The 23,144-nt window shown below is 48.0% G+C and overlaps 1 protein-coding gene across 1 annotated transcript in view; it reads left to right on the forward strand.

Moving 5' to 3' along the window:
• The first annotated feature begins 9,700 nt into the window (after nt 1-9,700).
• Nucleotides 9,701-23,144, forward strand: part of mgat4b (alpha-1,3-mannosyl-glycoprotein 4-beta-N-acetylglucosaminyltransferase B) — a 57,853-nt gene continuing 44,409 nt past the window's right edge. Inside the window, exon 1 of the mRNA XM_072451452.1 lies at nt 9,701-9,871. Coding sequence (XP_072307553.1) covers nt 9,775-9,871 — 97 coding nt within the window. The 5' untranslated portion in view covers nt 9,701-9,774. The remainder of the gene's footprint in view (nt 9,872-23,144) is intronic.

Here is a 23,144-nt window from a genome sequence, read left to right on the forward strand (position 1 = left end):
GTTTTGCATTTAGCATTAAAATCTCTTTATTAAACAAGTCACCACCAATGCCTACACCCTACAGCCTAGTGATTCCCAACCAGTCCCCATGAAGTGGTCCTCACTTTTATGCAACGGTTAGTGTTCTTAATTAACCATAGAACAATTTTTTTTTTCCGCTTAAGACCGTTTCAGGCAGGAGTGGATGTTTGGGTCACCACCACCACCACCACCACTGTGTCCAAAGGTAAAACACGGGTCAAAAAAGGCGGTTTCACTGCACATTTCTCACAATATTTTAGTTAGTTTTAGTTATTTATTTATTTATTGTATCTAGAATAAAATGAACTGGCCATACCCCATAGCCCAGTTATTTTTTTCCATAGTCACTCAGTTGTTATCTATCTGGACTGTGATTAAACAGCTTAACAGCAGGTTACAAGTGAAATTGGGCCTACAAATCAACATTCTGAATTTGATGTAAAGAGGCTAGCTTTTTTCTACCATTCTCTCTCTCAAAATATTTTTTTAATTTTATTCACCTTCTGTGTTGTTGTTGTTGTTGTTGTTTTATGGCGGTTGGCATCCGAGTGTTGCATTACCGCCAGACTCTATTAGATTCTTTGTGTATTCTTCACTGACGTCAGCATGTGGTTTAAGTGTACGTGCATTCTTTGACCACTAGATGTCAGTGTAGAGCTTCAAAAACACATTTTAATCTGCAGCATAGATGCTGTTTTGAATCATGCTGACCACTGGTCATTGCACTTTAATGTTGACTACCAAATTAAGAAAGTATCCATGGCTCTATTTAAACAATCATTATAATAAAATTGCTGTGAACTGACGCTCTAACCTGACAGAGCCTGAGAGGTTCTGCACACGAATGGGAGAATCTGGCCAGAAATAGTTGTGCCAAGCTTGTAGCATTAACTTCGACTTGTGGCTGTCATTAGTGCAAAAGATTCAACAAAGCAATAAGCAAAGGCTGTGAAAACTTATGTACAAGTGCTTTTTTAATGTTTATGTGCAAGGCCTGCTTTCACATTATCATTGTGAGGTATTGTTGGTAGCAACAATACCCCAATTGGCAATGTTGAGGAAGTTTTTAAATTAATGAACATATTAAAAAAAAAAACAGAAACATGATCAGAGAGGGAGCAGACACAAAATAAAAGCAGCAGACATCCAACAAATAAAATAAAATCATGGCCTAGAAAACCCTAAAAAACATCGCATTAGTCAAATTTGTCCATTTTCAATTTGAGTCCAAATGTATTTTTTTTTCCATATTAAAAATGTCTGGTATAATGTTTTGTGTCATCCATTTTTTTGTGAGGGCCTTTTTTGCTGCTTCCAGGAGGAGGCTCCAGAGAGAGCTGCTGGTTGTGTCCATGGCAGGAGTCGTGAGGCCCAGATACAGAGTCCTGAAATCCAGTGGGATGATGATAAATTGACTTTGTTGATCTCAGTCCAAAACTTGTGAAAACAGGACAATCCCAAAACTTTTACGTGGGCCGGTCCCCGCCCTGGAGAGGCGATGCGGTTGGGGTGCACTGAGGACAGTCCGCCCCGGTCGACAGTCGCGCCGGGAGCAGGGGGCCCCGCCACGAGTGGCGGAGAGGGCGCAGCGGGCACTCATCCCACGGCCCCGGGAAGCCCGAGCCGCCTACCACCTTCGCCCCGAGCCTTTCCTGGCCGACCCAGAGCCGGTCGCGCCGCACCGCCAGCGGAGGAAGTGCACTCGGCGAGGGCCAGTGGCACCCGGGAAGAGGTCCCTCGAGGGGATCCTCCCGCACCGGGCAGCCGTCCCTTGCCCGCCGAGTTGAATCCCCCGGGCAGACTGCGCAGACCCCACCCGTTTACCTCTTAACGGTTTCACGTCTTGAACTCTCTCTTCAAAGTTCTTTTCAACTTTCCCTTACGGTACTTGTTGACTATCGGTCTCTTGCCGGTATTTAGCCTTAGATGGAGTTTACCACCCGCTTTGGGCTACATTCTTAAACAACCCGACTCCGAGAAGACCGGACCCCGGCGCGACTGGGGCCGTTACCGGCCTCACACCGTCCACGGGCAAATTAGGGTTCCCTCAGAGTGGTTTACAATCAGGTCCATGACATCAGCATAGAAAGTGATATCGCCCCCTGGTGGAGCATACACATTTACAAGAGTGAAAACCTTTCCATTAATATTGAACCCCACTTCTCCATATGAACGGATCTTCATCTGCCTCAAAGAACTGGTTCTCCTCCTGAAGAACTGGTTCTCCTCCTGAAGAACTGGTTCTCCTCCTAAGTGGCCCCAGCTCCACTGTCTCTGTTGCGTCCGTCTGAGGGAGTCAGATCTCTCCTTCATCTGGAACTCCTCCAGGTTTATACTTTTTCCCAAAGAGGTTTGGTAGATTTTCCTGGTCGAGAAGGAGAGTCTAAGGACATTTGTCTAAGGACACAGGATGCTGGGACATTGCCAAGTCCCTATGAACATTGTTTAATCTGTTTTTCACTGTCGCCCCTCGAGGCAAATGCAGTTGTGATTTTGGGGGTTACAAAAATAAATTAAACTGAATTGAAATATTCCCCTTAACCAGTACATATCTGCCCTCTTTATCCTTTAATTCAAAACTCTGTAAAAAAAAAATTCGGGTTGAAACCAATATTGCAACTCCCCTTCTATGTTTGCCTTTGTATGATGAATGATAGGATTCTTTATAACAGAATTCCATTGGTTTTTGTGTTCTTTTGATTGGGTTCAGTATGTCATTCACATTGAAGGATGCGACTCGTAACACTTCTGATGCCATTGGGTTGATTGTATTGATCGAACCGTTGATAACTCTTGAATGTTAAACACACACAAGAACCAGAGGAACACAAAACCACTGAACGGGTCAAATAGAAAACAAAAGAGTTCATGCTGGAAACAGGCATCGAACCCAAAACCTGATCAAAAAAAGAGGGAGGAGAGAAGTCCAGTCCTAATGAAGGGCCCCTGTTAAGAGTTGAGCTCAACACTTTCCAAAAACAAGAAGGACACAGGAGGCAACATTATACTGGCGTGAGGAGGTCTCACTAACAGGACGTCGCTAACATCTCTGAGCGCTCTCTGCATCGCTCCTCAGATTTATTGGTTGTGAGTTTAGCAGTCGAGGGTCAAAAGTTCACAAGACACTCCACATGTGGTTAATGGTCCCAAAGATAAACACACACAATGTTGTCGGTGTAATCCCTCATTCGTCCAGGCGTGTTCCATAGTAGAAAAAGCTTCAGTTGTAGTCATCTGGACTCAGTTTGAAAAAGTAGACGTTTCGACTCTCATCCAAGAGTCATTGTCAATAACAGAATTTAGGTCGAGAACTCCGATATTAATACTGTTCTGTGGTAAGACCCGCCCATTGGGAGGAGCCTTCCTGAAGTAGAAAGAGTTGTTTGTTTCAACAGAAACTCCCCCCTTGTATCTACCGAGCTAGCCTATTCAGAATCTTAATGGGCTGTTAAAACCTCTTTGTCTTAGTGAGACCCTGGCTCAACCACCCTGAGTACCTGATTAGCATTTGAATGCCCTGGTCCTTTACCTTTCCAGGGGTTCAGTAACCCATTATAGATAACAGGAAGATTAAACCTAAGCCCTCCATTTCTGTTTAAAGAAGGTCTTTCTTTTTTAACAAAAATAGCTTCCTTGACTCCTCTTTCAAACCATCTTTTCTCCCTGCTTAAAACCTTCACCTCACCGTCTTCAAACGAGTGATTAGAGGCTTCAAGATGGAGATGCACGGCGCTCTGAGGTCCTGAACTAGTATTTCTTCTGTGCTGATAAAGCCTCTTGCCTCTCTAACACCGTTCTAACCCTGTTCTAACACGGTTCCAACACGGTTCCAACACGGTTCCAACACCGTTCTAACACTGTTCTAACACTGTTCTAACACTGTTCTAACACCGTTCTAACCCTGTTCTAACCCCGTTCCAACACCGTTCAAACACTGTTTTAACACTGTTCTAACACCGTTCCAACACTGTTCTAACGCTGTTCCAACACTGTTCTAACCCTGTTCTAACGCTGTTCTAACACCGTTCCAACACCGTTCCAACACCGTTCTAACACTGTTCTAACGCTGTTCTAACACCGTTCTAACCCTGTTCTAACACGGTTCCAACACGGTTCCAACACCGTTCTAACACTGTTCTAACACTGTTCTAACACTGTTCCAACACTGTTCTAACACTGTTCTAACACTGTTCTAACACTGTTCTAACACTGTTCCAACACTGTTCTAACGCTGTTCTAACACTGTTCTAACACGTTCTAACACTGTTCTAACCCTGTTCTAACGCTGTTCTAACACCGTTCCAACACCGTTTTAACACCGTTCTAACGCCGCAATTTCTCTCAAATGCGATGCGTTCGTCAGAAAAAAGTGTGTTTGTATCGCAGCTTTTGCGACACAAAAATGTGTGTTCAATTGTACAGCCAAAGCTGTAAAAGCCTAAAAGCACTGATCACTCATCAATCGATCGTCAATAACGTCATGACACATGTAGGACGCTGTGTTGTCATGACGAGTCCCGCTGCTGCCTCAGATCACAAGTCTGAAAGTGGGAGGAGCCACGTGCGATAAAGTTAGCGTCACATTCACAGATTCCGAGGTCAATAGCTCTAAACGCAAAAGTCTTTGCAGATCATTCACTGCCAAAATACTCATATTTACACTGACAAGTGACACAACCTGGTTTTAACAATCAGATGTGTATTTTGGGTGCAGCGAATTACACTTCTCAGAATGTGCAGCTCGAGCTGAGACGAGTGTTTAGGGACCGTCATCAAAGAGCAAAACCAAAAATGGAAATGTTTTAGCTGGAATGAAACGTCAAATAGAGAGATACAATTTGCAGACACACACAAACACGGACACACACGCACGCACGCAGACACACACACACACACACAGACACACACACAGACATGCACAGACACATACACACACAGACACGCACAGACACACACACAGACACGCACAGACACACACACACACACACACAGACACGCACAGACACACACACAGACACGCACAGACACACACACACACACACACAGACACACACACACACAGACACACACACACACACACACACACAGACACACACACACATACAGACACACACACACATACAGACACACACACACACAGACACACACACACACACACACACACACAGACACACACACACACACACACACACACACACACACACAGACACACACACACATACAGACACACACACACATACAGACACACAGACACACAGACACACACACACACACACACACACACAGACACACACACACATACAGACACACACACACACAGACACACACACACACACACACACACACACACAGACACACACACACACACACACACACAGACACACAGACACACACACACACAGACACACACACACACACACACACACACAGACACACACACACACAGACACACACACACACACACACACACACACACACACAGACACACACACACACACACACACACACAGACACACAGACACACACACACACAGACACACACACACACACACACACACACACACACACAGACACACACACACACCCACACCCATGTTCTGTCTCTGACACATAATTCCAAGAACAAGTGCAGATTTGAAAATCTACTAAATGACATAAATTACTCTGGTCACCTGTGGGTCACTACTTTAACTCATCGTCGCGCTCATCGGTGTGACCACGTGACGGCTCTGACCGATCAGAGCGAGAGCTGCAAGAGCAGAACAGAACGAAGCAGAGCAAACAGAAGCTTAAAATTAAAAAAGTTGCAGTATTTTGAACCAGGAAATCCACAGAAAATCCAACTTTTGTAAAAGGTGTTTTTACAGTGTGCTCTGTGGGAGGTTTTTCTGGCAGCAGCAATGCCACTAGTGACACAAGGCGACATGTTTAGACAAGCAATACTCCAATACTCTCCAGATATGTTTACAGAGCTCTGTTAGCATCGATTAACCAATGGAGATTTTGCTGTGCTAAATACCTTAAGTATTTTGACACAGAGTGGTACATGTATTTACCTGTAGTGGCCAAGCCGTTTGAGCAGTTGATCAGGCTTTTCCAGAGCTCTTTTCTACCTTTTGATTTGATTTGTTTTTGTTTTGTTGACATCGTTTTGGCTCGTGCGTCGTCTGTAACGGCTGCTTTTTTTTCACGTTCCACGGCCAATACGTCATATCAAATCTGGTTTAGTAGTTTTTCCTGTGCGAGAAGGACACGGGACCCTGGGACATTTGTCTAAGGACATAGGACGCTGGGACATTTGTCTGAGGACACAGGACCCTGGGACATTTGTCTAAGGACACGGGACGCTGACACATTTGTCTAAGGACACGTGACACTGGGACATTTGTCTAAGGACACAGGACCCTGGGACATTTGTCTAAGGGCACGGGACGCTGGGACATTTGTCTAAGGGCACGGGACCCTGGGACATTTGTCTAAGGACACGGGACGCTGGGACATTTGTCTAAGGGCACGGGACCCTGGGACATTTGTCTAAGGACACGGGACCCTGGGACATTTGTCTGAGGACACGGGACCCTGGGACATTTGTCTAAGGACACGGGACCCTGGGACATTTGTCTGAGGACACGGGACCCTGGGACATTTGTCTGAGGACACGGGACCCTGGGACATTTGTCTAAGGACACGTGACACTGGGACATTTGTCTAAGGGCACGGGACGCTGGGACATTTGTCTAAGGGCACGGGACCCTGGGACATTTGTCTAAGGACACGGGACGCTGGGACATTTGTCTAAGGGCAGGGGACCCTGGGACATTTGTCTGAGGACACGGGACCCTAGGACATTTGTCTGAGAACACAGGACCCTGGGACATTTGTCTGAGGACACGAGACCCTGGGACATTTGTCTAAGGACACGGGACCCTGGGACATTTGTCTAAGGACATAGGACACTGGGACATTTGTCTGAGGACACAGGACCCTGGGACATTTGTCTAAGGACACGGGACGCTGACACATTTGTCTAAGGACACGTGACACTGGGACATTTGTCTAAGGGCACGGGACCCTGGGACATTTGTCTAAGGACACGGGACGCTGGGACATTTGTCTAAGGGCACGGGACCCTGGGACATTTGTCTAAGGACACGGGACGCTGGGACATTTGTCTAAGGGCACGGGACCCTGGGACATTTGTCTAAGGACACGGGACCCTGGGACATTTGTCTGAGGACACGGGACCCTGGGACATTTGTCTAAGGACACGGGACCCTGGGACATTTGTCTGAGGACACGGGACCCTGGGACATTTGTCTGAGGACACGGGACCCTGGGACATTTGTCTAAGGACACGTGACACTGGGACATTTGTCTAAGGGCACGGGACGCTGGGACATTTGTCTAAGGGCACGGGACCCTGGGACATTTGTCTAAGGACACGGGACGCTGGGACATTTGTCTAAGGGCAGGGGACCCTGGGACATTTGTCTGAGGACACGGGACCCTAGGACATTTGTCTGAGGACACGGGACCCTGGGACATTTGTCTGAGGACACGGGACCCTGGGACATTTGTCTAAGGACACAGGGACATTTGTCTAAGGACACGTGACGCTGGGACAATTGTCTAAGGACACGGGACCCTGGGACATTTGTCTTAGGACACGGGACCCTGGGACATTTGTCTAAGGACACGGGACGCTGGGACATTTGTCTAAGGACACGGGACCCTGGGACATTTATCTAAGGACACGGGACCCTGGGACATTTGTCTGAGAACACGGGACCCTGGGACATTTGTCTGAGGACACGGGACCCTGGGACATTTGTCTAAGGACACGGGACGCTGGGACATTTATCTAAGGACACGGGACCCTGGGACATTTGTCTGAGGACAAAGGACGCTGGGACATTTGTCTAAGGACACGGGACGCTGGGACATTTGTCTAAGGACACGGGACGATGGGAAATTTGTCTAAGGACACAGGACCCTGGGACATTTGTCTGAGGACACAGGATGCTGGGACATTTGTCTTAGGACACAGGACCCTGGGACATTTGTCTGAGGACACGGGACCCTGGGACATTTGTCTAAGGACACGGCACCCTGGGACATTTGTCTAAGGACACGGCACCCTGGGACATTTGTCTAAGGACAAGTGACGCTGGGACATTTGTCTAAGGACACGGGACCCTGGGACATTTGTCTAAGGACACGGGACCCTGGGGCGTTTGTCTAAGGACACGGGACGCTGGGACATTTGTCTGAGGACACAGGACGCTGGGACATTTGTCTAAGGACACGGGGATATTTGTCTAAGGACACGGGACGCTGGGACATTTGTCTGAGGACACAGGATGCTGGGACATTTGTCTAAGGACACGGGGATATTTGTCTAAGGACACGGGACGCTGGGACATTTGTCTAAGGACACGGGACCCTGGGACATTTGTCTTAGGACACGGGACCCTCGGACATTTGTCTGAGAACACGGGACCCTGGGACATTTGTCTGAGGACACGGGACCCTGGGACATTTGTCTAAGGACACGGGACGCTGGGACATTTATCTAAGGACACGGGACCCTGGGACATTTGTCTGAGGACAAAGGACGCTGGGATATTTGTCTAAGGACACGGGACCCTGGGACATTTGTCTGAGGACACAGGACCCTGGGACATTTGTCTGAGAACACAGGACCCTGGGACATTTGTCTGAGGACACGGGACCCTGGGACATTTGTCTAAGGACACGGGACGCTGGGACATTTATCTAAGGACACGGGACCCTGGGACATTTGTCTGAGAACAAAGGACGCTGGGACATTTGTCTAAGGACACGGGACGCTGGGACATTTGTCTAAGGATACGGGGATATTTGTCTAAGGACACGGGACGCTGGGACATTTGTCTAAGGACACGGGACCCTGGGACATTTGTCTTAGGACACGGGACCCTGGGACATTTGGCTGAGAACACGGGACCCTGGGACATTTGTCTGAGGACACGGGACCCTGGGACATTTGTCTAAGGACACGGGACGCTGGGACATTTATCTAAGGACACGGGACCCTGGGACATTTGTCTAAGGACACGGGACCCTGGGACATTTGTCTGAGGACAAAGGACGCTGGGATATTTGTCTAAGGACACGGGACCCTGGGACATTTGTCTGAGGACACAGGACGCTGGGACATTTGTCTGAGGACACAGGACGCTGGGACATTTGTCTGAGGACACAGGACGCTGGGACATTTGTCTTAGGACACAGGACGCTGGGACATTGCCAAGTCTCTATAAATATTATTTAATCCGTCTTGATTTCGGGCGTCACAACAATAAATTGACCCACAGCTCACGACTCCCTCTAGCGGCCACACACGCCACAGCATCCATCCCCACACCGCACACACTTTCCCTCCTCTCCCCCTCCTCCAGGCAGCGCGTCCCCTCCTGCCCTCCTCCTGCCCTCCTCCTGCCCCCCTCCGGCCCCCTCTCCGCCCCGGTACCTCCCCCCTCTCCCGCGCCAGGCTCCTCCGAACGCGGGGGTTATTTTTAGCGCAGTTCGGCGGTGGTGGTGGACCTCACGGAGCAGCAGCGGCGCCTCCTCCTCTCGCCTCCGCGCTTTCTCTTTCGTCCTCCTCTCTACCTGCGCCTCCTCCTCCTCCTCCTCTCTCGCCTCCTCGTCTCCTCGCCGCCGCCGCTGTCGCCGCTGCTCTCGTCGCCCGTGAACGATGTGGATTGTGTGGAGATGAGGCTCCGTAATGCGTCCTTCCTCACGCTGCTGATGTTCGGCCTGTGCGCGCTGCTGTCGCTGTCCTGGTACACGGCGTTCAGCGGGTCCCGAGGTAAACACACGCGGTAACGGTAACACACACACACAGACACAGACACACACACGCGGTAACGGTAACACACACACACAGACACACACACACACGCGGTAACGGTAACACACACACACACACACACGCGGTAACACACACACACACACGCGGTAACGGTAACACACACACACAGACACACACACACGCGGTAACGGTAACACACACACACAGACACACACACACACACGCGGTAACGGTAACACACACACACAGACACACACACACACGCGGTAACGGTAACACACACACACAGACACACACACACGCGGTAACGGTAACACACACACACAGACACACACACACGCGGTAACGGTAACACACAGACACAGACACACACACGCGGTAACGGTAACACACACATACAGACACACACACACACACGCGGTAACGGTAACACACACACACAGACACAGACACACACACGCGGTAACGGTAACACACACACACAGACACACACACACGCGGTAACGGTAACACACACACACAGACACACACACACGCGGTAACGGTAACACACAGACACAGACACACACACGCGGTAACGGTAACACACACACACGCGGTAACACACACACACACACACACGCGGTAACGGTAACACACACACACACACACACGCGGTAACGGTAATACACACACACACACACACACACACACACGCGGTAACGGTAACACACACACACACACACACACGCGGTAACGGTAATACACACACACAGACACAGACACACACACGCGGTAACGGTAACACACACACACACACACACGCGGTAACACACACACACACACGCGGTAACGGTAACACACACACACACACACAGACACACACACGCGGTAACGGTAACACACACACACACACACACGCGGTAACACACACACACACACGCGGTAACGGTAACACACACACACACACACACACACACACACACACACACACACACGCGGTAACGGTAATACACACACGCGCACGCGCTCGGGCCGGGGTAAACACGCGGCGCGCGGGCCGATACACACACGGGAACACACGCGCGCGGGTCGGGGTAAACACACACACACACACATGGCGCGCGCGCGCTCGGGCTGGTCACGGGGCTGAGGATGGAGCCGGGTTTACGCACACCGGGCACGGGTTGTTGTGGCAGACGCGCCGCCGCGGGAGGGTTTGTGGGGGTGAATGGAAGTAGAGGTTCTGAGGTGTGATTTCGGTTTGTTTTTTTTCCCCTCGCAGCAGAAAGTAACGGGAGTAAAAAGCAGTTGAACCGAAAGCGAAATGAAGAATTAACCAGGTGTAAAGACGGAGCAAGTCAGGGCGAGAGGGATTTAACCGAGGATAAATCAGTCATTAAACCAAGTGTAAAGCTCACGTGATTAAACCAGGTCCAGAGCAGCTATTTCATGTAACAAGGTTGTATTATCCTTATTTTAGTTCTAAACGATGCTTCTGCAGAGCGAGCGACATACTTTAAGGGTGTGTTCATTCATTCACTTCACATAATTGAAACCCAAACCTGAACCTGGACTAGATCAGGACTAAGGAAGGGCTAGAACCGGACCAAACCAAGCCCACACCAGGACTAAAGCCAGCGCAATTCAGGACCAAATAATGACAAAGTGTAAACGCCCCCTGAATATTGAGGAGGATTGGTTTGATTTAGTCTGCGTTTAGACCTGGTTTGGTCCTGGTTTGGATCTGGTTTGGTCCTGGTTTAGACCTGGTTTGGTCCTGGTTTGGATCTGGTTTGGTCCTGGTTTAGACCTGGTTTGGTCCTGGTTTCTCTTCAGGTGCATTCACCCTTGATAAGCTAAGATAAGATAAGCCTTTATTGTCCACACATGGGGACATTTCGGTGTTACACTGCAGTAGATACAGGAGGAAAGGACAGATAACTTATAGTATATAAGTTCAATAATAGAAGAACTCTTATAAACAAAAATTCTTATTAACAAAACTCCTGTAAACAGGTCCTCTCAAATCTTAATAGGGAATGGAGGGAAGGGCATAAGACAAATAATACTAATAATAATGGTAAAAGTAAACACTCTTATTTACATCAGTTCTGGTTTGGTTTACATTGTTTTTACACTGTTCTGGTTTGGTCCTGGTTTAGACCTGCTTTAGTCCTGGTTTAGACCTGCTTTAGTCCTGGTTTAGACCCGCTTTAGTCCTGGTTTAGACCTGCTTTAGTCCTGGTTTAGACCTGCTTTAGTCCTGGTTTAGACCTGGTTTAATCCTGGTTTAGACCTAGGTTAGACCTGGTTTAGTCCTTTTCACGTTTAACCTGGTCCAGCACTTTTATCCTTTTCTCTCGACACAGTTTGGCTAATGTATATATATATATATATATATATATATATATATATATATATATATATATATATATATATATATGTTATCCCGTCGCAATACTGACCTAACCTAATACTGATGTGCAATTCTGTCATATGTGCAATTGCTGTTGGAATTCATGTGCAATTCATGTGCTGTCGTGACACATATGTGCAATTACTGTCGGGATCACATGCAATGGTATTTATTTATTTATCTATGGGAGTTTTTGTTTATAGGAGATCTTCTACTGAAAGTGTTTTTCAGACTTCCTATAAGTGATCTGTTCTTCTGTATCTACCTCTGTATCTACCTGCGTTGCACCAATGAAATTTCCCCATGTGGGACAATAAAGGAATATCTTATCTTATCTTATATATATATATATATATACATAGACATAGACATATATATATATGTATATATATGTGTATATATATATATATATATATATATATATATATATGTATATACATATATATGTATGTATATATATATGTGTGTATATATATATATATATATATATATATATATATATATATATATATATATATATATATATATATATATATATAAAGTAAATCACACAGTCCTAATCTGAGCTAAAACTACTGATGCACAGAGAACTGTCTGAAATACATTTAAACTGATGGTGAAACAGAGAAAGCTGAAGGATGTTTGAGTTTAGTAGGAACAAAGTCCGACTCAACAAAACCAACGTTAATCATGAACCAGTCACACTCGTGTCCCTGGATTTCAGTTAAATAAGGATTTTACAACATTAGTCCTGATTTGACCTGGGTTTAGCTCTGTAGGCTGACTTACGACTGGTTTAGACCTGGTTTAGACCTGGTTTTGGAAGCTCGTGGTCGGACTCAGAGGAAGAAGCAGCTGTCGGGTAAATAATGAGAACAAGTCTGATCTTGTACCAGACGAAACAACTACACAAGATCATCACAGAGAGGCCGGGTTTCTTCAGATCTGGTTTAGACCTGGTTTAGTCCTGGTTTAGACCTGGTTTAGACCTGGTTTAGACCTGGTTTAGACCTGGTTTAGTCCTGGTTCGGTCCCGGTTTAGTTCTAGTTTAGTCCCGGTTTAGTTCTAGTTTAGTCCCGGTTTAGTTCTAGTTTAGTCCTGGTTTAGTCCTGGTTTAGTCCTGGTTTAGTCCTGGTTTGGTCCTGGTTCGGTCCTGGTTTAGTCCTGGTTCAGTCCTGGTTTAGTCCTGGTTCAGTCCTAGTTTAGACCTGATTTAGTCCTGGTTCAGACCTGGTTCAGACCTGGTTCAGACCTGGTTTAGTCCTGGTTTAGTTCCGGTTTAGTCCTGGTTTGGTCCTGGTTCGGTCCTGGTTTAGACCTGATTTAGTCCTGGTTCAGACCTGGTTCAGACCTGGTTCAGACCTGGTTTAGTCCTGGTTTAGTTCCGGTTTAGTCCTGGTTTGGTCCTGGTTCGGTCCTGGTTTCGGTCCTGGTTTAGTCCTGGTTTAGTCCTGGTTCAGTCCTGGTTTAGTCCTAGTTTAGTCCTGGTTTAGTCCTGGTTTTGTCCAAATCCCTGAGGTGTAATGTGCTCTGTGAACACTTGAAAACAACCAAGTCTGCTTGGTTGTTTTCTCAGCTGTTCTCGCTCTCAGGTCTCAAACTGGTCTGAAACACAGAGTAAGACTAAACCAGAGGAACCCAGACTAAAGCAGGACCAAAGTTGGACCAAACCAGGCCTAAACCAGGACTAAACCAGGTCTACAGCTGAGGTAGTCTCCATGTGTGGGACAAAGCCTGCTGGAGTCTTAAGTGTGATCGAGTTTCCTTCTGAGACACTGGATCACACTCTGATAAATATTTAACAACTCTGACACCAAAGACCAGGACTGAGACCAAGACTGAGACCAGGACTGAGACCGGGACTGAGACCGGGACTGAGACCAGGACTGAGACCGGGACTGAGACCGGGACTGAGACCGGGACTGAGACCGGGACTGAGACCGGGACTGAGACCGGGACTGTCTACTGTTTGTGTTCACGTTGTAGAATCTTATGATGTAATCTCAGACGGAGGTTAAATATCCAGAATGGAAATCCACAAACATTTCTCCTTTAAATGACAAAAATCACACCTTCTGAAGCCAAAAAAAAGAAAAAATACAACACAATAACAATAGTGAAGACGACAAGAACCAAAACTGCAACAGACACAGATACAAGACAACTAGAGGGACAACAGTCCAGACACTTCAGAGAGGTGTGTCTGTGTGTGTGTCTCTGCGTGTGTCTGTGCGTGTCTGTGTGTGTGTGTGTGTGTGTCTGTGTGTGTCTGTGTGTGTGTGTGTGTGTCTGTGTGTGTGTGTGTGTGTGTGTGTCTGCGTGTCTGTGTGTGTGTGTGTGTGTCTGTGTGTGTCTGTGTGTGTGTGTGTGTGTCTGTGCGTGTCTGTGTGTGTGTGTGTGTGTCTGTGCGTGTCTGTGTGTGTGTGTGTGTGTGTGTGTGTCTGCGTGTCTGTGTGTGTGTGTGTGTGTCTGTGCGTGTCTGTGTGTGTGTCTGTGCGTGTCTGTGTGTGTGTGTGTGTGTGTCTGTGCGTGTCTGTGTGTGTGTCTGTGCGTGTCTGTGTGTGTATGTGTCTGTGCATGTCTGTGTGTGTGTCTGTGTGTGTGTGTGTGTGTCTGCGTGCGTGCGTGTGTGTCCGTGTTTGTGTGTGTCTGCAAATTGTATCTCTCTATTTGACGTTTCATTCCAGCTAAAACATTTCTATTTTTGGTTTTGCTCTTTGATGACGGTCCCTAAACACTCGTCTCAGCTCGAGCTGCACATTCTGAGAAGTGTAATTCGCTGCACCCAAAATACACATCTGATTGTTAAAACCAGGTTGTGTCACTTGTCAGTGTAAATATGAGTATTTTGGCAGTGAATGATCTGCAAAGACTTTTGCGTTTAGAGCTATTGACCTCGGAATCTGTGAATATGACGCTAACTTTATCGCACGTGGCTCCTCCCACTTTCAGACTTGTGATCTGAGGAAGCAGCGGGACTCGTCATGACAACACAGCGTCCTACATGTGTCATGACGTTATTGACGATCGATTGATGAGTGATCAGTGCTTTTAGGCTTTTACAGCTTTGGCTGTACAATTGAACACACATTTTTGTGTCGCAAAAGCTGCGATACAAACACACTTTTTTCTGACGAACGCATCGCATTTGAGAGAAATTGCGGCGTTAGAACGGTGTTAAAACGGTGTTGGAACGGTGTTAGAACAGCGTTAGAACAGGGTTAGAACAGTGTTAGAACGTGTTAGAACAGTGTTAGAACAGCGTTAGAACAGTGTTGGAACAGTGTTAGAACAGTGTTAGAACAGTGTTAGAACGGTGTTGGAACCGTGTTGGAACCGTGTTAGAACAGGGTTAGAACGGTGTTAGAACAGCGTTAGAACAGTGTTAGAACGGTGTTGGAACGGTGTTGGAACGGTGTTAGAACAGCGTTAGAACAGGGTTAGAACAGTGTTGGAACAGCGTTAGAACAGTGTTGGAACGGTGTTAGAACAGTGTTAAAACAGTGTTTGAACGGTGTTGGAACGGGGTTAGAACAGGGTTAGAACGGTGTTAGAACAGTGTTAGAACAGTGTTAGAACAGTGTTAGAACGGTGTTAGAACGGTGTTGGAACCGTGTTGGAACCGTGTTGGAACCGTGTTAGAACAGGGTTAGAACGGTGTTAGAACAGCGTTAGAACAGTGTTAGAACGGTGTTGGAACGGTGTTGGAACGGTGTTGGAACGGTGTTAGAACAGCGTTAGAACAGGGTTAGAACAGTGTTGGAACGGTGTTAGAACAGTGTTAGAACGGTGTTGGAATGGTGTTAGAACAGCGTTAGAACAGGGTTAGAACAGTGTTAAAACGTGTTAGAACAGTGTTAGAACAGCGTTAGAACAGTGTTGGAACGGTGTTAGAACAGTGTTAAAACAGTGTTTGAACGGTGTTGGAACGGGGTTAGAACAGGGTTAGAACGGTGTTAGAACAGTGTTAGAACAGTGTTAGAACAGTGTTAGAACAGTGTTAGAACAGTGTTAGAACGGTGTTGGAACAGGGTTAGAACGGTGTTAGAACAGCGTTAGAACAGGGTTAGAACAGTGTTAGAACAGTGTTAGAACAGTGTTGGAACGGTGTTAGAACAGTGTTAGAACGGTGTTGGAATGGTGTTAGAACGGTGTTAGAACAGCGTTAGAACAGGGTTAGAACAGTGTTGGAACAGCGTTAGAACAGTGTTGGAACGGTGTTAGAACAGTGTTAGAACGTGTTAGAACAGTGTTAGAACAGCGTTAGAACAGTGTTGGAACGGTGTTAGAACAGTGTTAAAACAGTGTTTGAACGGTGTTGGAACGGGGTTAGAACAGGGTTAGAACGGTGTTAGAACAGTGTTAGAACAGTGTTAGAACAGTGTTAGAACGGTGTTAGAACGGTGTTGGAACCGTGTTGGAACCGTGTTAGAACAGGGTTAGAACGGTGTTAGAACAGCGTTAGAACAGTGTTAGAACGGTGTTGGAACGGTGTTGGAACGGTGTTAGAACAGTGTTAGAACAGTGTTAGAACGGTGTTGGAACGGTGTTGGAACGGTGTTAGAACAGCGTTAGAACAGGGTTAGAACAGTGTTGGAACGGTGTTAGAACAGTGTTAGAACGGTGTTGGAACGGTGTTAGAACAGCGTTAGAACAGGGTTAGAACAGTGTTGGAACGGTGTTGGAACGGTGTTAGAACAGCGTTAGAACAGGGTTAGAACAGTGTTGGAACGGTGTTAGAACAGTGTTAGAACGGTGTTGGAATGGTGTTAGAACAGCGTTAGAACAGGGTTAGAACAGTGTTAGAACGTGTTAGAACAGTGTTAGAACAGCGTTAGAACAGTGTTAGAACGGTGTTGGAACGGTGTTGGAACGGTGTTAGAACAGCGTTAGAACAGGGTTAGAACAGTGTTGGAACGGTGTTAGAACAGTGTTAGAACGGTGTTGGAATGGTGTTAGAACAGCGTTAGAACAGGGTTAGAACAGTGTTAGAACGTGTTAGAACAGTGTTAGAACAGCGTTAGAACAGTGTTGGAACGGTGTTAGAACAGTGTTAAAACAGTGTTTGAACGGTGTTGGAACGGGGTTAGAACAGGGTTAGAACGGTGTTAGAACAGTGTTAGAACAGTGTTAGAACAGTGTTAGAACAGTGTTAGAACAGTGTTAGAACGGTGTTGGAACAGGGTTAGAACGGTGTTAGAACAGCGTTAGAACAGGGTTAGAACAGTGTTAGAACAGTGTTAGAACAGTGTTGGAACGGTGTTAGAACAGTGTTAGAACGGTGTTGGAATGGTGTTAGAACGGTGTTAGAACAGCGTTAGAACAGGGTTAGAACAGTGTTGGAACAGCGTTAGAACAGTGTTGGAACGGTGTTAGAACAGTGTTAGAACGTGTTAGAACAGTGTTAGAACAGCGTTAGAACAGTGTTGGAACGGTGTTAGAACAGTGTTAAAACAGTGTTTGAACGGTGTTGGAACGGGGTTAGAACAGGGTTAGAACGGTGTTAGAACAGTGTTAGAACAGTGTTAGAACAGTGTTAGAACGGTGTTAGAACGGTGTTGGAACCGTGTTGGAACCGTGTTAGAACAGGGTTAGAACGGTGTTAGAACAGCGTTAGAACAGTGTTAGAACGGTGTTGGAACGGTGTTGGAACGGTGTTAGAACAGTGTTAGAACAGTGTTAGAACGGTGTTGGAACGGTGTTGGAACGGTGTTAGAACAGCGTTAGAACAGGGTTAGAACAGTGTTGGAACGGTGTTAGAACAGTGTTAGAACGGTGTTGGAATGGTGTTAGAACAGCGTTAGAACAGGGTTAGAACAGTGTTAGAACGTGTTAGAACAGTGTTAGAACAGCGTTAGAACAGTGTTGGAACGGTGTTAGAACAGTGTTAAAACAGTGTTTGAACGGTGTTGGAACGGGGTTAGAACAGGGTTAGAACGGTGTTAGAACAGTGTTAGAACAGTGTTAGAACAGTGTTAGAACAGTGTTAGAACGGTGTTGGAACCGTGTTGGAACCGTGTTGGAACCGTGTTAGAACAGGGTTAGAACGGTGTTAGAACAGCGTTAGAACAGGGTTAGAACAGTGTTGGAACGGTGTTAGAACAGTGTTAGAACGGTGTTGGAATGGTGTTAGAACGGTGTTGGAACGGTGTTAGAACAGCGTTAGAACAGGGTTAGAACAGTGTTGGAACGGTGTTAGAACAGTGTTAGAACGGTGTTGGAATGGTGTTAGAACGGTGCTAGAACAGTGTTAGAACAGTGTTGGAACGGTGTTAGAACGGTGTTAAAACAGTGTTAGAACGGTGTTAGAACAGCGTTAGAACAGTGTTGGAACGGTGTTAGAACAGTGTTAAAACAGTGTTTGAACGGTGTTGGAACGGGGTTAGAACAGGGTTAGAACGGTGTTAGAACAGTGTTTGAACGGTGTTAGAACAGTGTTTGAACGGTGTTGGAACGGTGTTGGAACGGGGTTAGAACAGTGTTAGAACGGTGTTAGAACAGTGTTAGAACGGTGTTGGAACGGTGTTAGAACAGTGTTAGAACGGTGTTGGAACGGTGTTAAAACAGTGTTAAAAGGTCAGAAATGTCACTTTTGCATAATATGTGACCTTTAAGTTTAAACCAGATGGAGGTGGGACAAAAGTCTAAACCAGGACAGCGGGCGACATAAAGCAGGACTAAACTCAACCAGATCTCGATCAGGACTAAAGGGTCTGAGTCCACCGGGGCAGATGGTCCCAGTGTGAGTCCAAGCTGCTCTGCCCACTCTTTGGACTCCACTGGAAAATGCATAAAGCTTCATTCACTTCTCTGACAAACTGAGCTGACTTAAAACAGGACCAGAGCGCGAAACGAGAAATAAAGGAAAAACAATCATGACACAGGTCAAATAAGTGTGAGCATTGTGTCCATAGTCGGGCAAATTCTCCATGTCCAAATGAAGTCATTTTTTCCAGCGAGGCGAGAGGCAGGCGCGAGAGGCGGGGCGCGAGAGGCGGGCGATAGAGGCAGGCGATAGAGGCGGGCGCGAGAGGCGGGGCGCGAGAGACGGGCGATAGAGGCGGGCGCGAGAGGCGGGGCGCGAGAGGCGGGCGATAGAGGCGGGCGCGAGAGGCGGGCGCGAGAGGCGGGGCGCGAGAGGCGGGCGATAGAGGCGGGCGCGAGAGGCGGGGCGCGAGAGGCGGGCGATAGAGGCGGGCGCGAGAGGCGGGGCGCGAGAGACGGGCGATAGAGGCGGGCGCGAGAGGCGGGCGCGAGAGGCGGGGCGCGAGAGGCGGGCGATAGAGGCGGGCGCGAGAGGCGGGGCGCGAGAGGCGGGCGATAGAGGCGGGCGCGAGAGGCGGGCGATAGAGGCGGGCGCGAGAGGCGGGCGCGAGAGGCGGGCGATAGAGGCGGGCGCGAGAGGCGGGGCGCGAGAGACGGGCGATAGAGGCGGGCGCGAGAGGCGGGCGATAGAGGCGGGCGCGAGAGGCGGGCGATAGAGGCGGGCGCGAGAGGCGGGCGATAGAGGCGGGCGCGAGAGGCGGGCGATAGAGGCGGGCGCGAGAGGAACATGCAATACTTTACTAGAATGTGTTCCTTATATTTATATTTGGATCAGTTGGATGAAGTTATTCGAGCAGAATGGATTTATAAATAAGTGCTTTGTGGATGAACATGAAATTTCATAAATTTTCTTATTCAGAGTAAAAAAATCTATTGTTTCGTACTGAAGGAATAGTATCGGAATATACATGTATCGGGATATGTATCGTATCGTGAGGGTCTTGGCAACAGTTGGACACGTGTCACTTGTTGTGCACGTGTGGTTCTGCCGCTCTGTTGTCGTGTTGGAAGGGAAAAGGTAAAGTTGTGCCGTGCTTTTTGAATTCAGGAAGTAAACGTCTCCCCAGACACTTCCTGCTGCTATATTTGAACTGAGGAGCGTTTTATCTTTCTGTCCATTTTTATTTTACGTTGATCGACACCAGGAATGACTCTAGAATGGCTTTTGGCTTTAAGTTATTAAATGAAGGCGCTCGTAATTCACCCGCCACTCACGTTTTCTGATCTTCTTTTCACACATTCTCTGAAACGATTTACTCAGAAAAAGGCCTGTGAAGACATTTATTTGTAATATCATATCATTTGAGAGATCTGAAAGAAAGAGGGATGTGTGTGTGTGGAGTGCAGGAGAATGTGGGAGGAGCTTCTGTCTGTCGCTGCGGTGGAGACGAGGGAGACGCCCACGCACATTAATGACATCACGAGGTGGAACAGAGCTTTTCAGATTTGGAGATGTAGAATATGTTCTGTGGTGAGTGTTCTGCAGGACCTTTAATGAAGAGAGAACACGTCTCCTTTAATGGACCCATGAGAACATGTCTCCTTTAATGGACCCATGGTTGTTACGCAGACCTTTGGGGCCTCTCAAAGGGGGCTCCCTCCCTCCCTCCCTCCCTCTCTCTCTTTTTGGTCTTTGTCTCTGTGGGAACCGCCTCTTGACGGACAGCGCAGCGGAGCGTTGGCGTGGAAACGGAAGATGCTTATCAGTGGGCCAATCAGATTCCTCCCCTGAGATTATGTTTAAGAATGAGCCAGTCTCAAATGAACATTAACATTCTGGGAAACCGAAATACAACTAAACCAGGTGCAAATAGGACTGAAGCCCGGCTTTGAGAAAACACCCGTCCAAACAAATGTGTCCGGACCGAAAGGCCAAAATTATGATCACACTCCGCCACTTCGGAGCGGCATATCACGCCGTATTTTCCAACGTTTTAACTAAATAAAACGGCGCTTTTAGCGCCGTCTGACGTTATGGGGTGTGTGCCGTGGATCCCTTTGTTCCTTCTTTTGTTTCATTCTGTCAACTTGAGTTGAAGTGTGTCAATTGACAGATTAAAATAACCTTCACAAATCCAGCGCGTTTTACCTTGTTTCGGCGATCTTGGTCAATTTAATGCGGTGTCGATGAAATTCTGTCAAAGTGCGCGAAAAAAAACGTGGAGCTTCGGAAATCTCAGGAATAGGGCTCGGCAGCCAATCAGAGCCAAGCACACAAATGTCGTCGACCAATCAGCGCGCAACATGCAAATTTTCACTTGTAAACAGTAAATTGTCATGGCGCAGACCGTGGCAGACCATCACCAAACGCTTCCCGGCCCGATTTAATTATGTTCCCTTTTTTTCTAAGATTTATTAATAAAAATGACCCCGTCCTTGCACTCGAAAATGCCCGTCCACATTTCAAAATACCCCGTCCGGAAGATGGGCCCCTGGCTAAAAGCATGACTGAAGCAGGGACGAAGAGGGACAGGAGCGGGACAGAAGGGGGACTGAAGCGGGACAGAAGGGGGACTGAAGCGGGACAGAAGGGGGACTGAAGCGGGACTGAAGCGGGACAGAAGGGGGACTGAAGCGGGACAGAAGGGGGACTGAAGCGGGACAGAAGGGGGACTGAAGCGGGACTGAAGCGGGACAGAAGCGGGACTGAAGCGGGACAGAAGGGGGACTGAAGCGGGACAGAAGGGGGACTGAAGCAGGACTGAAGCGGGACTGAAGCGGGACTGAAGCGGGACAGAAGGGGGACTGAAGTGGGACTGAAGCGGGGCAGAAGCGGGACAGAAGGGGGACTGAAGCGGGACAGAAGGGGGACTGAAGCAGGACTGAAGCGGGACTGAAGCGGGACTGAAGCGGGACAGAAGCGGGGCAGAAGCGGGACTGAAGCGGGACTGAAGCGGGACAGAAGAGTTAGGGTTCTCAGCGTTCTCGCTGTGTTGAGGTTGAAGGATGGTGGTGGGACAAAGCGTGCGGCGCTCGTGAAAAGTACTTAAAACATTTGAAGGGGGGCGCGAGCGAAAAGCATCACGTGATCTTAGGGTGCTGCGACGCCTTTCGCTCGCCCGCGGCGCACGCATCTTAATACCTGGCGGTATCTTTTGAGCATGGCGGGTCACAGGCGGAGCACAGGTGGAGCATGGCGGGTCACAGGTGGAGCAGGGCGGGTCACAGGTGGAGCAGGGCGGGTCACAGGCGGAGCCTGGCGGGTCACAGGTGGAGCATGGCGGCTGTGCCAAAACCCCTCAGCGAGAGCACTGTGATGGGATTGTGTTTCCGGCCCTACTCTGAGATGAGGATAACCACTCTGCCACAGCAGTGTGAGTGTAGAGGCCCCAGCAGGTTAAAGGCCCTGCAGACAGAGGATAACCACTCTGCCACAGCAGTGTGAGTGTAGAGGCCCCAGCAGGTTAAAGGCCCTGCAGACAGAGGATAACCACTCTGCCACAGCAGTGTGAGTGTAGAGGCCCCAGCAGGTTAAAGGCCCTGCAGACAGAGGGAGCACTGTGTCAGAGGCTCCAGAACAGAGGGTCAGTGTTGCAGGTACTCGAATACTCCCTCTCTTCACTACAGGGGGAGCGAGGGAGCGAGGGAGGGAGCAGCAGAAGGAGGGAGTAGAATAGGGTGTTCAGTCTCAGTTCAGGCCCGGTTCAGTCTCGGTTCAGTCTCGGTTCAGTCTCGGTTCAGTCTCGGTTCAGTCTCAGTTCAGGCCCGGTTCAGACCCGGTTCAGTCTCGGTTCAGACCCGGTTCAGACCCGGTTCAGACCCGGTTCAGACCCGGTTCAGTCTCAGCCTATGGCCTGATTGTATCTGCGGTCATCAGTCAGAGCTGCTTCCTGTGGCTGCGATAACCTCAGCACATATGCTCTTGCATTGTGGGTCATTTTAACCAGTGTTTTGTATTCATTGAAAGACATAAAATAATTTAGTTTAAATAGTGTTTTTTGTTCCAGGGAGAAAAGTTCCTGAAGGTCGTGTTTTCTGACTGTTGTAAAATCAGAAGTTCCTGAGCATCGTCAAATACTTCATCTGCAAAATCCCAATGAGAGTCT

This window comes from Eucyclogobius newberryi, unplaced genomic scaffold (genome assembly GCF_026437365.1).
Source record: "Eucyclogobius newberryi isolate DKJ021-1_F unplaced genomic scaffold, fEucNew1.0.hap1 SCAF_19, whole genome shotgun sequence".
In the NCBI taxonomy this organism is placed as follows: Eukaryota; Metazoa; Chordata; class Actinopteri; order Gobiiformes; family Gobiidae; genus Eucyclogobius; species Eucyclogobius newberryi.